Source organism: Pieris napi, chromosome 18 (genome assembly GCF_905475465.1).
Source record: "Pieris napi chromosome 18, ilPieNapi1.2, whole genome shotgun sequence".
NCBI classification, from domain to species: Eukaryota; Metazoa; Arthropoda; class Insecta; order Lepidoptera; family Pieridae; genus Pieris; species Pieris napi.
Window position 1 is genome coordinate 6,428,516 of NC_062251.1, and position 16,012 is coordinate 6,444,527.

General features: G+C 35.3%; 1 protein-coding gene across 1 annotated transcript in view; it reads left to right on the forward strand.

Annotated features, from left to right (window-relative positions):
* The window catches only part of LOC125058424 (leucine-rich repeat serine/threonine-protein kinase 1), a 97,114-nt gene that overhangs the window by 60,117 nt on the left and 20,985 nt on the right, over positions 1-16,012 (forward strand). The window contains exons 32-39 of the mRNA XM_047662486.1: positions 1,020-1,142; positions 2,347-2,534; positions 3,413-3,515; positions 8,336-8,508; positions 8,856-9,046; positions 9,978-10,107; positions 11,548-11,647; positions 15,401-15,537. Coding sequence (XP_047518442.1) covers positions 1,020-1,142; positions 2,347-2,534; positions 3,413-3,515; positions 8,336-8,508; positions 8,856-9,046; positions 9,978-10,107; positions 11,548-11,647; positions 15,401-15,537 — 1,145 coding nt within the window. The remainder of the gene's footprint in view (positions 1-1,019; positions 1,143-2,346; positions 2,535-3,412; positions 3,516-8,335; positions 8,509-8,855; positions 9,047-9,977; positions 10,108-11,547; positions 11,648-15,400; positions 15,538-16,012) is intronic.

Here is a 16,012-nt window from a genome sequence, read left to right on the forward strand (position 1 = left end):
ACTCCCTTAGAAAATCTGACGCGCTCGATAATTTTTATTTTTTTTTCATTTTCAACCCTTAACAACAACCACCCGCATCATGCAAACGATCAGATTAACATACGTACATTATTAAAAATACGTAGCATGATTGGCATTGATGCTATCAATATCTGACGCGCTCGAGGATGTCCATGCAACAGTTTTTTTTTACATATTTAACAATCTATAGCCGCTTCCCCCACCGATGAAAAGGTATATATCATATAACATTTTTTTCTTCTTATTATCTAAGCTTTGCATCCCAATAGGTCTCTACGACGCTCGAGTAAATCCCCATTTAGCATCGTGGGCTCCCCTACCATAACTAGTATGTCAGTTGTCAAAATCCTAGCATGTAAAATTATTATATTGTTTTGAAGTTATACTTCTTTAGGCGCGTTATGAAAAATTTCTGAGAGTGAAATTTTACGATTGCGCGCGCACCGTGACACAAAGTTGTCAGTGTGATTATAGCATGCGCGAGCGAGATGGGAATAAGACAATCTACAAGTAAAAAGAAATAGAATATGCGTGAAGTTAGCAGCTATGACATTTACCTTTTAAACAAATAAAGGAGTTTTAATTATTTTTTCAAAGAAATTTTAGCAATGCTTTTTCACAAATACCTATTGTTACTTAGTTAAAAGGTTATGAAACATACCTAGTTATTAAATTGAATTAATAATATAATAAAATAATAAATAATTATTAATATTAATTAATAATTGAATAATATACTAAATATTGTTAAATTATTAACGCTAAATATTTATTATTAATCATTTAATATTAAAAAAAAATACAGAACGCCAAAGAAGTATAACTTCTTACGCGCGTACATAAGTACACACACCATTTTTTAATAACTTCTGAGTTTTTTCCTTTCTGAAAACCACTCTTCTTCACTCAAAATCACTCACTGCACGCTAAACCTACCTATCTGAATTCGAAACCCACATATGTCCTCATTAGCCACTAAGTACTTCTAATATCCACAGGTGTTCTGCTCCATTACGACGACGCGACTCTTAAGGAGCTGTACTTCCTCCGTCCTCAATGGCTCTGTGATATTTTGGCTCATGTCGTTACTGTTCGGGAGATCAATCCGTTCGCTAATAGTGGTAAGTGTTTAGATATTTCTTGAAAAGTATTTTTGGATTTTTTTTGGTTGTACCCGCAAACGGCACCGTTTAATCGATTTGAAAAGGATGTAATCTAATATATAAAATTCTCATATCACAATGTTCGTTCCCATACTCCTCCGAAACGGCTCGACCGATTTATAGTTATTTTTATTAAAATACATACACAGCAAAACGACGTTTGCAGGGTCAGGTAGTTTTATTATGTAATAGGAGGCAAGTGGGCAGGAGGTTCATCTGGTTGAGTGATACTGCCGCCAATGGACACTCTCAGTGCCAGAAGGCTCTTTTCTTGAAGGACCCTAAGTCGAATTGGTTCGGAAATACTTCTGTGGGCCACATACTTACACGGTTACATCTTCTACGGTTCCACATAGTGGTGGTGCGCGGCAAAAACTTCATGGGTAACCATGTGATACTGTTGGAAATGGATATTCTATTTGGGCATCTAAGCACGTGTGCTGTTTCTGTTGAACTACTAATTTCTCGAGAGTTAAAAATCATAGGCCTAGATTATAGGATATTCTCAGACTTCTACAATGAAGTTGGTTTGTAATTTTCGCGCATATCACTTATTTTTTCGTTAATTTATGTACCTATGGTTCTAATGCATGTCTCACGATTTCGTTCACTGTACGAACGAGTGTTATATATATTACTATACTAGCTGCCCCGCGAACTTTGTTTCTCTTTCATGTGAAAGTCATAAGTATTTAATTAACAAATAAAAAATAAGCTTTGATCGGTGAGGGGTGAAAATTAAGGGTTGTTTGTATTTATGTATCTTATCATAAACAACTTTATCATAAAAAAAAGAAAAAGAAAAATGTTTGTATAAAAAATAAAAAAAAAAATAGGGGTGGACCACCCTTAACATTAGGAGAATGAAAAATAGATGTTGTCCGATTTGGTACCTAACCAATATTCACACAAAATTTCACGAAAATCGTTCGAGCAATTTCGGAAGAGATTGACACACAGAAAGTCTATGTCACATGAATGTGAATCGCACGCTGAAACAAATTTTGAATTAGCGCAATGCCTAAGAAATTGCGCCTGAGTTAGAATTACAACGCAAAAAAGTTATTTGATCTAGAAAGATGTCGGAAAATATTCTTAGACGGTACTTCGAAATTTTCCTTTCCGTACCAGTAATAAGAATTAATGATAAATAAATCTTTAGGTATAATGAAGGTGGAAGATTTGGCACACGTCTTCAAAGCCTCGCCAGCATTAGGAGGTGGAGAGGAAGCTCGTTCGTTGGGAATGTCCTTGCTCAACAAGTTCGAGCTGGCTCTATGCTGGGATGGTAGGGCGTTGCTCGTCCCACCCTTGCTCCCCACCACTGAGCCAATGCAGCCGCAACCACAGGTATATTTTAGAATTTTTGGAAATTATTTGTATTTATGTGGGTACTTACAAAATATACATATTTGTGCGGGTACTTAACTGACAAAACCCAAAAGTAGCATAATTTATATTAAAAGATGGCGAGATATTATAAAGTAATTTCAATAATATTTTTTTTAAGAACCTTGTTTAGGTTACGTTTTGAAATTCATATCATCTTTTTACGATATATATAATATTTTTAACTTTTTAAGAAATGCTTACCACAGATAGAGTTATAAAATGCACTTCAGAGACCATATTTCTTTCTCTTATTTGAGATACCATTTGGTACTAAGCATGAAAGATACAATCGATTATAATAAAATGTATCTTAATAAGACTTTTTGTATGGAAAGTTAAAGCGCTCTGTTACATTTGAATTATATCAAATTTTGTGTACACACGAATACAGCAAATGTTACGGATAGAATGTTTTTTAAATATATATATATATATAAAGGTTTCGTTGGAAATAAGTAAGGGTATGGGAGAAAATTGTTTAACTTTGTGAGGTATAAAATGAAAATCGTGAATGATAAACGAGTTATTTTCTGTAAGTAGGTTTGTACAAACACTTTTACACGTCAAGCATATATTTTTTTTAAATTAGATGAGTTCGACGTTTCCTATCTGACTACTCTGAGAAGAAACGCCGAAACAAACTCCAAGGTCACAGTCTCTTTTAAAGTCCAGACATAATCTTGGTCAGATCATGTGAAGACTATGTAGATTGCAGTCTGAAATGGTCTTTTCAGGAAAGAACCACAGATTGAGTGGACCTGTCAAGTCAGTGCACGCATTTGTCAGTAATCGTGCAATAATCTAGCTTAGTGACCGAACATGAATATTATTTACAGTTGGCCCTAAAGTCCCGTACATGGCCAGGCACCCCTCGGAGAATGTTCTCCAACACATTGACGACCTGCGACGAAATACGCAACTCTGAAGCCCCTCTCACTCGTACGTATTCTAACTAAATGCCAACTTGTAATATACAGGTCAGCTTGTAGTTTTTGAAGTGAAACTTCTTAAGGCGCATGAGGGTAAAATTTTACGGAACGTCACGAAGATGTGCAGCGTTTTTGTCGAAGAAAAGGGAGAAAGCGATTGAGACCGATTGGGAGAGAGTGAGAATGGTGAATTAAAAACCTTATTGAAATTCTATTTTTATAATTAAAATTTCGTAAAGAGAATTTATTAAATATTAGTATTTTATAGTTTATGCAAAATAATTGATTGAAATCTCAAATGATGAATTGTAAATTAAAATGCCACGTGTTTTATTATCGAAGAAATAAATTTATAATTTGTATTAATTTTCGACACTTAATATTTTAATGACAATTAAATTCATTAAATTCCTAACATATTTTCCTTTTTCCCTCTCTCTAAGTCTCGGAAATCGAAAGTTTTAGATTTGTATAAATATGAACAAGAGTTAAAAATTAGTTTGACAAAGAAGTTTCACTTCTGACATGTGTATATTGAACGCACGCACTTTTTTATTTAATTTGACGGCCACATTGTTTTATTATTATTATAGCCTCTATTCGGACATGCCAGTATTTTTCTTTATTTTTCGTATATTGTACTTTTCTTCCACTTTTGCTTGTCCGTTTGCCAGATGGCAAAGGCCTCCTCCAACCTTCTCCATTCTGGCCTTTCTATGGCCACTCTACCCCATGTTGTTCCCGCGACTTGTATAATGTCGTCGTCCCACCTTTTTTGTGGTCTACCTCTCTTTCTCTTTCCATCTCTTGGGTACCATTGTGTGATTATTTTACTCCATTTGTCCTTTCCCCTGATCATGTGGCCTGTCCATTTCCACTTTTGTCTTCTTATTTTCAAAGTTATGTCCTGTACCTTAGTCTTTCCTCTGATGTTGCTACTCCTTACTTTGTCTTTTCTTTTGATCCCAGTCATGCTCCTTTCCATGGCATGTTGACATACGGAGAGTTTATTTGTTACGTTTTTTGTTAAAGCCCATGTTTCGCTCCCGTAAGCCAGCACTGGCAGGATGCATGTGTTAAATAATTTGCTTTTCGTTGAATTGTGTAGGGTCTTGTCTTTCATCACTTCTTTTAGGCTACAATATTTTTTCCAGCTGTTTGCAACTCTTCTTTCGACTTCTTTGTTTCCGTTATCGTGTGGAGACATCAGTTGACCGAGGTATAAATATTCTTCCACGTAGGAGATTTGGTTCTGCTCCACTATTACAGGGTCTTTGTTGCCATTGGTCATGATTTTTGTTTTTTCCGGGTTTAGCTTCAATCCGGCCTTTGCACTTTCCGATGCTAGATCATTTATCATCATGTTTAGATCAGCTGGTGTTTTTGCAAATAATACGATATCATCAGCGAATCGTAGGTGCGTTAGCGCGCGGCCATTAATAGTTATACCCATGTCCCTCCATTCCAGATTCCTGAAGATCATTTCTATTACGGCCAGAAAGAGTGTTGGTGAAAGGGGGTCACCCTGTCTCACGCCTTTTTGTATTTGAAATTTATTTCCTTCTTTTTCTAGGCGGATACAAGCCGAACTGTGTTTATAAATGTTTTTTATAATTCTTATATATTTGTGCTCTATACCCAGTTCCTTTAAGGCTTCCCAGATTTTTAAGTGTATCAAAGAATCAAAAGCCTTACTGTAATCAATAAAAGCTATGTAGTATACAAGCTGGTACTCATTGTATTTTTCTATAATTTGTCTTACAGTGTGGATGTGGTCTAACACCGAGAAATCTTTACGGAATCCTGCCTGTTCAATGGGTTGTTGCTCATATAATTTCCTTCCTATTCTTTCCAAAATAATCTTTGCAAAAATCTTGTAAATGTTAGACATTAGACTGATGGGTCTATAGTTTCCAATATCGCAGTGATTCCCTTTCTTGAATATAAGGATTATGATGGATTCAGTCCACTGTTTTGGGATGATTTCTGTGTTTATCACGTAGTTGAAAATTTCTGTAAGTATCGGTGCCACTGCTACCTTCGTTTGCTTTAGTATTTCATTGGTTATGCCATCTGGCCCTGGAGTTTTATAATTTTTCTGTGTGTCAATAGCTTTTTCAGTTTCTTCCTGCATGATGTAAGGTACCGTTTCGTACTCTGGTAAGTCTATTTCTCTTTTATTTGTGTTATTTTTGTATAGTTCGGTGTAGTAGTCAGTAGCGATTTTGAGTATTTCTTGTCTACCAATTTTCTTCGCTCCTCTTCTATCTTCTATCTTAACAATCCATTCTTTCTTGTTAGTTGATTCTTTGTACGCCTTCTTTATTCCTCCTGTCTGTCTAATATGTCTCTCTATTGTTTCCATACGATGTTGTCTACTGTCTTTCCTAATGTTTTCTTTTATTTCTTTACTAATTCTTGCAATTTCTTTTCTATTTTTACCAGTATTTTTCGCACTTATTAGCACTGCTCTTTGGTTAAGGAGGTTGACGGTTTTTTCTGTCATCCTGTTGTATAGGTTCTCTTTCCTTTTGCTATGTTCTTTAGTAGTGGTTACAATTTTATTTTCCAACCAATTGTATTTCTCCTGTGTGTCGGCGTCTTTTGTTTCATATTTGTAGTCTTTAAGTTTCGAGTTTAGTGAGTTGGCTATTTCTCCTATCAGATGTTTGTTAATTTTTATATTTTCTCGACTTATTTTTGGTCTGGGGTTCTAGGGTTGGGATGAGTTTAACTCAGCTCTGACCATGCGGTGGTTGGTGTTAAAATTTAGGTTATTGATGACATTTATGCTTGGAAAGAATTTATGTTTGTTGGTCAGTATAAAGTCAATTTGGTTTTTTGATTTTCCATCGGGTGACAACCAGGTCCACATTCTGTTTTTCTTTTTCTTGAAGACGGTGTTTAATATGGTCAAGTTATTTTCCATTGCAAAGTCTATGAGCATTTTTCCATTCCTGCTTCTAGATTTTGAGCTGTATGTATAGGGCCCTATAATTGCATCCTCGTCCCGTTGGCGTTCGCCAATTTGACCATTGAAGTCACCCATCACGATGATATTTTTGTGGGCATATGTCTGCAAAGCTTTATTCAAATCTTGGTAAAACTGGCCAATTGTTTCCATATCTGCTTGTTCTGTAGGTGAATAGATCTGGATAATGGTCCATGGGTCCTTGTAATCGGGTAGTTTTAAATTCAATAATGCTATGCGCTCTGATACACCATGGAATCCATCTATGTGCTTTGTTAGGTATTTTTTAACTAAAAATCCTACACCATGTTTTCCTGGGGTTTCCCCTATATGATATAGTATAAAGTCTGGGTGTGCGACAATGTTTTCTCCCATTCTTCTCACTTCACTCATGCCGAGGATATCCCAGTTAATGTTTTGTAATGCTATTGACAATTCCGATAAGCTTTCATCTGATCTTAGTGTTAATACGTTTAGGGTAGCAATGTATATTCTTGTGTATCTGGATGTTGGGATCTTCGTGTTGACGTTTTGCTTGGGTAGAGTTTGTGTAATGTTTTCTTTATTATGTTGTTGTTGTTGTTGGTTCAATGTTGGAGGGTTTTGGTCTAATTCCCCACGGGGACCAGCCGGGTTGGGGAGTATTTTCTTAGCGTGGTAATTGTTATTTGTGTATTTTCTTGGTTTTTCGGTATGCTGTGTTTTATTATCGTTTTTAGTTGGTATGTTCTCCAAGTCCTGACGTTGAATTTGCTCTGGAGCGAAATATATTATATGTTTTGTTTACTTTCTTGGGAGCCGTTATGTCATTATTGTGTTCCTGTTTATTTTCAGATGGTGATTTGGATTGTGAGCGTTTCCTTTTAGAATATGTCGAACCTTTCTCCTTTACTATCAGCTTATCATACCTTATAAAGGCGATTTTTCCATTTTTCTCTTCCTGTTCCTTCTTTTGCTTTAGACCCTTTCTTTTTAAGATGACATCTTTAGGATAGTCTTCCGTTGCATATATGTTTGGAGGGAAGTTTTTATTATTTTTTAAGAGTTCGTATTTACGCCATGTTAAAGAAAGAGTAACCAGGATTGGTCTTATTTTGTTTCCAATTTTCTTGCCAAGTCTTCTTAGATTGCTAATCTCCCAATGATTCCACTGGCGCACCCCTTCGCTTCTTCGTGCTGTTTCGTTTAATACATCTATTGCGTTTTTCCAGAGTTCAGCTGCGTTATTTTCCGTTTCTACAATGCCATGTAGTATTACATTGTTCTTCCTTGCTTCTCTTTCCAAGTTTTGCACGCGCGTTTGAAAGATTTTCACTTCTTCTTTTAGTTTCTGGTTCTCGGCTATAAGAGGACTAAGTTTCTCGTCTATAGTGTTTAAAAGGCTTTTCGTGAATTTTTCAGCCAGTTCTTCATTTTGTTCTTTGAAAGATTGTTTCATTTCCTCCATTTTTTCTAAGAGAATTTTTAATTGGGATTCCATTTTGGGTAAGTTTCAAAGTACTTAATTTACTTGAATGCTTAGTTCGATATTTTATATTCCTGGTGAAACTGCCCTCTTGTGACGAGTGGATGTACTAACCATTAATGTTTACCTTATTTTCTTATGGTACGTTTTCTTCCAATTTAATGTAAAGTTGCCACATTGTAATGGTTTTTTAATATTTTTAAAACAAACAAATTAAGCACTACTTTTGTATAGGTAATGTTTTATTAAAATTTTAATGTCACTTGCCAAAGTATAAAACGGTAAATTTAAATTATCTAACGCTCAGAGTCGATACTTAGCGCTGTCGAAATTCCGAATTGGATTTGACGTACCGAAGTCATACTTACCCTAAGCGTACAGATTTTGTCCATAGAGGACTGCGGATGGGGCATCGTCCTATCAAGTAGGGATAGTGGCCGCTCGCTTCGTCGTATCCTTCTGATGTCGTACGTGCCATGCGGCTTTTGGGCGCGGTTGTGTGCGCGGCTTTTGGCTGATGGTGCACTCGCTGCCACTGCGCCTGATCTGTACAAGATTCCACAAGAGGTATATCAATTACGGAACATAATACAATTTTAAAGTTATATTTATTTTTGTGTTGGCCTAGTGGCTTCAGCGAGCGACTCTCATACCTGAGGTCGTAGGTTCGATCCCCGGCTGCGCACCAATGGACTTTCTTTCTATGTGCGCATTTAACATTCGCTCGAACGGTGAAGGAAAACATCGTGAGGAAACTGGCAGGCACTGGAGGCTGATCACCTATTTGCCTATTAGATTTAGAAACGATCATGAAACTGATTCAGAAATCTGAGGCCAAGACCTAATGAGGTTGTAGCGCCACTGATTTATTTTCTATTATTTTAAATATATATTAACATATTCTCTTTTATAAGATTGAACAAGACGAAAACCTGATGAAGGCACTCGAGCTCAACTGGTCCTGGAAGGTTTGGAAGACGGGATTAAAGTTAGTCTGTGGACAGCTGACTTTGCTTTCTTTGAGGGAGATATCCCCTACGAAGGACCCTTTGCTGGGGAACTTGGTGGATGATGTGGATACGGAGGAATTGTACCACCATATGAGGTAGGTAAATAATCCAGCAAACCCTAAAGGTTGGAGATATTGTATGATACTTTACTATTTTCAACTGAAGCGTGCTTACATAGACCATTGACTACAGAAATATTGTTAAAATTATTAGATATAGCCAATCTGCTCACATGTGTATATGATAAAATGTTATAAAATAAAGTCTCCTGGCCGTGTATATGTAAAAGCAAAAAACTCAGAAACTAGTATTGTCTTTTATTGACATAACCTTTACACATTTATAGAAAAAACTTTTTAACCAGATTAAAGTTATGTATTATTATAAATTTACAATTATTTAACATAATTTTAAATTTAACCGACGTTTCGCGTGCTTTACACGGAAAGGAAAGTTAGTCAATACCAACTCCTGGGAAACAAATACAGATAATGCAACTTTCTCTACAGCTGTGATACTTTTTGACATCCAACACCTTTTGTCTTCAGTCACCGTGACCACGCACGTTGTAAAGCACGCGAAACGTCGGATAAATTTAAAATTATGTTAAATAATTGTAAATTTATAATAATACATAACTTTAATCCGGTTACAAAGTTTTTTCTTTAACTCAGAAACTACGAAATTGAATTTTGTAGATACGGTTTTCACATATAGTGATTTCTCAGTAAGATTTATTTTATACTCCTTCCTCAAAGGATGGCAACCCATCTATAATGGGTATCCATGGGCTACAATCAATGCTCATTATGGACGTCCCTTATTCTCGTTTGCCCACCTATACAGAAAACGGGTCAATTTCTAAAAAATCATTAATAAATTCCTAAATTTTCTAGAAGATTTGAAGGATTCCTTCTTTAACCTTCCTAGGTTCTTTCGTTATTACTTATTTGCTTATTAAATTTGAAGTAACACAGACTTTTACTTAGGGCTGCCGTAATATATTTGTTTTCTGTAAAAATATAGATTTCGAGTTCGTCAAGAAGGTGTATGGTGTGAATTGGATATGCAGACTTCTGCCTGCATTGAAATTCTTCTGCCAGCGCAAGCCTGCATCGCAAGACGCAAAGATGGTCTCCCGTTAACAGGATACCAGGTTAATATCCAAAATGTACCGTATTCAAAGCCTTTTTTGTCCTAGCAATATTTAAATAACCATTTTAAGCTAATCTACTGAATTTTGTTTATGTAGTGTCAGTTAAGAGAACACGATGTCATTTGTTACACGCTTTATATTAGCTTCACCTGTATGTATGTATGTTTGTAACCGACTCCTTCGGACTCGATTTTGACCCACTTTAAACGGATAGATTTAATTCAAACTTTGTACACTTATAAAGAATCAGCGACAATATAATAATTTCATAGGTTTATCTCGAAAAAACAATGACATTTTTTTAAAGTCCACAAAGCAATACGATTAAATTGAGACAACACGTATTGCTGCTAGGACTAAAATGTGGAAAATAAATATAGTTTAAAAAAAACTAAAAAACACGCTTTTAAAGCACATCAAACTAAAAAGTGAAAAATAATTCCTAATTTAGGCTGAAAATGGTAATGAACAAAAAATACTGGTTTTATTGTGAAAAAGCGTGGGTTGCTCGATAGACGAAAAATATGGCACAGAGTGACTTATAGTTTATATATATACACGTGTTTTATAGTTTTTTTTAACTATATTTATTTTATTAGAATGGCAACACCACGCAAGCATAGACATCTTACGGGTTGTAAATTGTCAAAGTCAATTTGTCACTGCACTGAATTGATCGTTCAGTTTAGTTCAAAATCAAAATTTATTTATTAAATAATAAGTCACATTGTTTTAGCAGATATTGGAGACCCTGAAGTAAGTCTTGTGAGATCTGTACATTAGGGTACTCCGCTTTTTCAACGGTTTAATGAAATTGTACACTGTCATTCACTTCTAGTGTGTACAAACGTTTCAACCTCAATTATTTTAGTAATAAGTCTCAGTTTTCTAACGATTGTTTAGTTACACTCGGAGAACTAGAACCCCCACGAGAATGTAAGTGCGTGCTCCTATTTCACCATGCCTCCTGCTGATAGAGGACAAATCTTTGTTTATTATTAATTACTTAAGATGTCATGTGGAACATGGTGCAATGGTTGCAGCTCCTTACAAACGTTGTGTAAAACAAAAAACTTGGCGATTAAAAAGAGTGGCGCAATTTATTGCCAGTTCTTCGCGTCCCTTGTTTTGAGAACTGACAGTAAATGTAAAATTAGAAGCATTTATATGTATTTTTTTGTTTGTGTATAAATGATTTTGACTTTTGATAATACGACTATAGTTAAAACTATCTGACAAAATTAATCGCTTCGAATCTGCGACTTATATTGATAATTATTCTTTGAAGAAATTCGATCTTTATATCTTTCGACCCAACATAATCTAGACTTAAACCAAGATAAACTGCAATTCAGAATTTATTTTCATATGAGTTGAATACGGGTTATTCTGAAATCAATGTGATGAAGCTGGATGACTAATAGTAACGAAATATTTCAGAGTATAACCTTGGAACCCAACCCGGCGGTACTTGCAAAAGTTCTGGCACTGGTCTCAGACCTTCTGGACTTGTTGTTGGAAGATTGGTATCCATCTTTAGGTGAGCTTTTCCAGATAAAACAAGCTTAGCAATTAAGGACCTGTCCTATCGCCAAACTCCAAAAAAGTACATTGTTTCTTTCCATTTTTCGTCATCGTTTCTTGAAGTAGGGCGAATGGAAAAAATATATGGTGGAGTTGAGTAGTTTATGTATCTGTTAACGTAAAATTGTAAAAACCGTTAGATTGTAATCTATCTCGCGAGATTATAAACTGTCGAAAGATTGTGAACTCAACGTACTGATTACAATTTAACGTGTTATTATTCGGTAGATTATAATCTATCGAAGTGAAATCGTCAAATTGTAAAACAGTACGCACCTCGCGCGCTGATTGGTTGAACGGAATATGCCATGGTGGCGACCATATTTGTTTGTTAATTCGTTTGTTGTCGAATGTAAACAAACGGTGACGAAACGAATTGTAACCAGTACGTTGAGTTCACAATTTTTCGACAGTTTACAATCTCGCGAGATAGATTACAATCTAACGGTTTTTACAATTTTACGTTGACATATCCATTTTAAAAGACCGATACACGATTTAAATAACTTCGCTCGATAGAAAAAAATTCAAACATAGCCAATTTTTAGCACTTTGAATTCATTTTATGACGAAAATGTATATGGAACATAATTTTGAAATTTACACGATATATTTAATCGCAAGCCAAGTAATCCATTTCAGAAAAAAAAATGATAAAACTACATTAATTTAATGTTTTACATAACTAATTGTTATTACGGGCCGACGCGACGCGCCTCTCTGCGCCCCGCAGTCCACCCCGAGACACTGACACAGCAATTCGTGCTGGGATAGGGCCTTAAGTTACTATTTTGAGAAGAAGCTTTCCAGAAGAAAACATAGGAATTCGATTTAAACTTCCTACAAGAAAAGAGCGTACCAATTCTTTTCGTACGCACTTGCGAACTTTCTGACAATGTAAGTGCCCGTTTGCACCTGTGATATTAGAATAAAATAAAAAAGAAATTACTATTATGTGTCAATTAGTACGTATTTTAATGTTTAAAAAAAACCTATCTCGTCTAAATAAAATAATAAAGTTTTTTTTATTTGCAATACTTTTGACGTGACAACGTCTTATAATTCGATGGAGCCGGCTGCACGTGCGAAAAAACGTGACTCATGCGGCGTTACCTCGCTCTGAGGCGTTACCTTACTCTGAGGCGTTCCATTTAAGGCTTGAAGTGCAAGCGAGAGCGCGAAGCGACAGAGAGGCACAATCGGACTCCGCGCTCTTCAGCGTTCGACATCTGTCTCTCTCCTACTTGAGTGAGCGATTCGTGACGTTGTCACGTTCAACTATCGTCAGTAAACCGACTTTACAGACAACCGATTTTATTAATTTCTCTGGAGTATGAGTTCCAACTATTTTGTCGATTGGCATTACTAATGGTAGGGGAGCCCAAGAGGGGATTTCGGGATTTACTAAAGCGCGGCAGATTAATATATAGGGGGATACCTTGTACCCGGTTAAGTACCTCCACAAAATATGAGGCCCATATATAAGGCCGCACGTGAAGGAGACAGGATCAGTTTAGTAAAAAAAAATTGACCATCAGAAATTCCCGAGCGCGTCAGATTAAGGTAGGGTGAGTTAATTACATCCTAAAAAGTGTATATTCCACTAATCTGACAATTTGAGAGTGACGGAAAAAAAGGAGAGGGCATCAAAGTTGTAAAAAAAAAACGTCATCTCGACATTCTCGAGCGCAGCTAATTTTTTTTTATTTTGAAGGAAATAATTCAAGAATAATGAAAAATATATAATCTGACGATTTCCGCAAGCCGAAATAACAAAAATTCGTCGATAAAGTTAAATGCGTGCAGCTGCGTGATGCCTACATTTCCTTAAACCGATCGGAATCTACTAAACGGCGTTCTAAATATTTCCCTCAAAATTACATTTCCTGTGAATTTGAACCGATTCGGAGCGATAGATTTTGAGAAATTTTGAAAAATCTTAAAAAAATAAGAAATATTTTTTTTTAAAGTGGTTTCTTTATCGATCAACTTCAAAAACTAATCCGCCTTTGAGCTTAAAAAACCACGTCGATCGCCACCAAGATGGTCAAAAGCGGTTGATTAGTTCGAGAGATATCGTGAACGAAAGAAACCCGAAAAAGTGTTTTTTCCGGATTACTCCGAAATTTGTGGTTCGATCAATTAAAATTGCAAATTACTTATGAGGATGATAAAACTGCGTCGAATGCCGCCAACCGCGTGAAAATTGCTTGATCCATTCAAAAGTTATTGCGGTTTGAAAATTCCAAAAATAGTGTTCTATGAAACTTCTATCAGACTTTCGAGCTGGGAGAGCTCAAATGCATAGAAATGTTATTTCTTTGAACTCAGCGAGCTCAAAATATCAATTTTATTAAGCGCCCAGGAATGGAATTAGCGGGAAGTTGCAGGGATGGCACTTTAGGTGAACCGTTTTTCAAAATTTATTGTCAGATCAGGCGAATCCCTCTAGATAATCGTCAGATTATGAGACAGTACGTTTAGAACATAAAGATGAACCACATATATCTTAATCTGACGCGCTTGAGTATTTCAAAATTGCGATTTTTTTTTGCAAATTAAGAAAATGGCTGTGGGTTTGCGTCCCATCGAAATCGTCAGATTAGTGAATGAGAGCTTTTTTTTGGTGCACTTAACACTCCCTTAGAAAATCTGACGCGCTCGATAATTTTTATTTTTTTTTCATTTTCAACCCTTAAATACAACCACCCGCATCATGCAAACGATCAGATTAACATACGTACATTATTAAAAATACGTAGGGCATTGATGCTATCAATATCTGACGCGCTCGAGGATGTCCATGCAACAGTTTTTTTTTACATATTTAACTATCTATAGCCGCTTCCCCCACCGATGAAAAGGAATTTATCATATAACATTTTTTTCTTCTTTTTATCTAAGCTTTGCATCCCAATAGGTCTCTACGACGCTCGAGTAAATCCCCATTTAGCATCGTGGGCTCCCCTACCATAATACAATCAATACGACGGAGGTCTTAGGCCAAGGCCTCAGATGGCGGCTGTTTAGTTTTGCATTATTTCTGTTCAATATTAAAAAATATATGTACGTATGTTTCGGGTTTTGTGCCTGAAATATGTAGATTTTTAGTTTATTACAAAACCCTTACGATACCACCTACCTTTAACGCACTGCCCCAGAATTGGGTTTTTGAAAAAAAAAATTTGTTGTGATAAAGGGAAAGATCATATATAAGTTTTATAACAAAACTATTTTTTTATTTTTTTTCGCAATAATTCAAAAGTTTTTTCAACAAAATTATATAATTTTTGAATCCAGTACCGAAAACACGCCGAACAAACCCGAGCGCGTGTGACGTCATATGTCATGTTAGTTTTCACACATTGCAGTTGATAGAAAAATAATAAATACAGTGTTTTGATCTATTTAATTTTGTTTTTTTTTTGGTGATCGATCATTCATGGCGCGTTTATAGTCACGTGATTTTTATTTAAATTTCATCAATTTTTAATTGTTTATAATTAATTAAAAAAAAAATTGTTTTTAAAGTTTTTTACATTAAACATCAATATTATTAACAATAAAGTTTTAAAATACATAAAAAAATAAAAATTTTTTCAAAACCCCAATTGTGTGGGCATCTAGTCACTAGGCTAACTTTGCAATTTAAAGTAAATTTTTGGTAAAAATTTAATTAAGGGTTTAAAACCGTTATTTGCCGTTCTAGGTACCCGCTTCGTGCACACCTCAGAAGGGCGTTGTCTCATAACACGAGTGGTCCCATGCCCCGGGTGCCTTCGCGACGCTGTCTCAAACAATCTCCCACAATTCCAGCCAGAACTACATGACAATAATTTGGTTCAGGTAATCAATTTACGTTAAAATATTCCGGTTTCTATATATATTAAAATACTAAGTAAAATGAAACAATTGTGCTAGATATAGGGAATAGATGCGTCTTTGTATATTTTTGAATATAATAGGGTATAGGAAGATATTTCACATATATTGACGATATTATTGATAAAATATTATTTCCTTAAATGTAATTTATTTTCCAAAATACAGTACATACGTAACAAATACTTAATTACCCAATAAAAAAGTTACAATAGATTTTTGTTATTAAATCTAGAACAGCGCTCTGTTAGTGGATTTGGAATTACACGAAAGCAGAACTTGTTTGAATAGAAAACTATACAAATTGTATTGAATCTGCCAAAAAACTAATATTATACTATGGTATACTAGACGAAACTATTTAAGTTGATTGACATTTTCGAAATATTTTTTTTTTAAAGACAATTCACACCAATTGACCTAGTCCCATGCTAAGCTG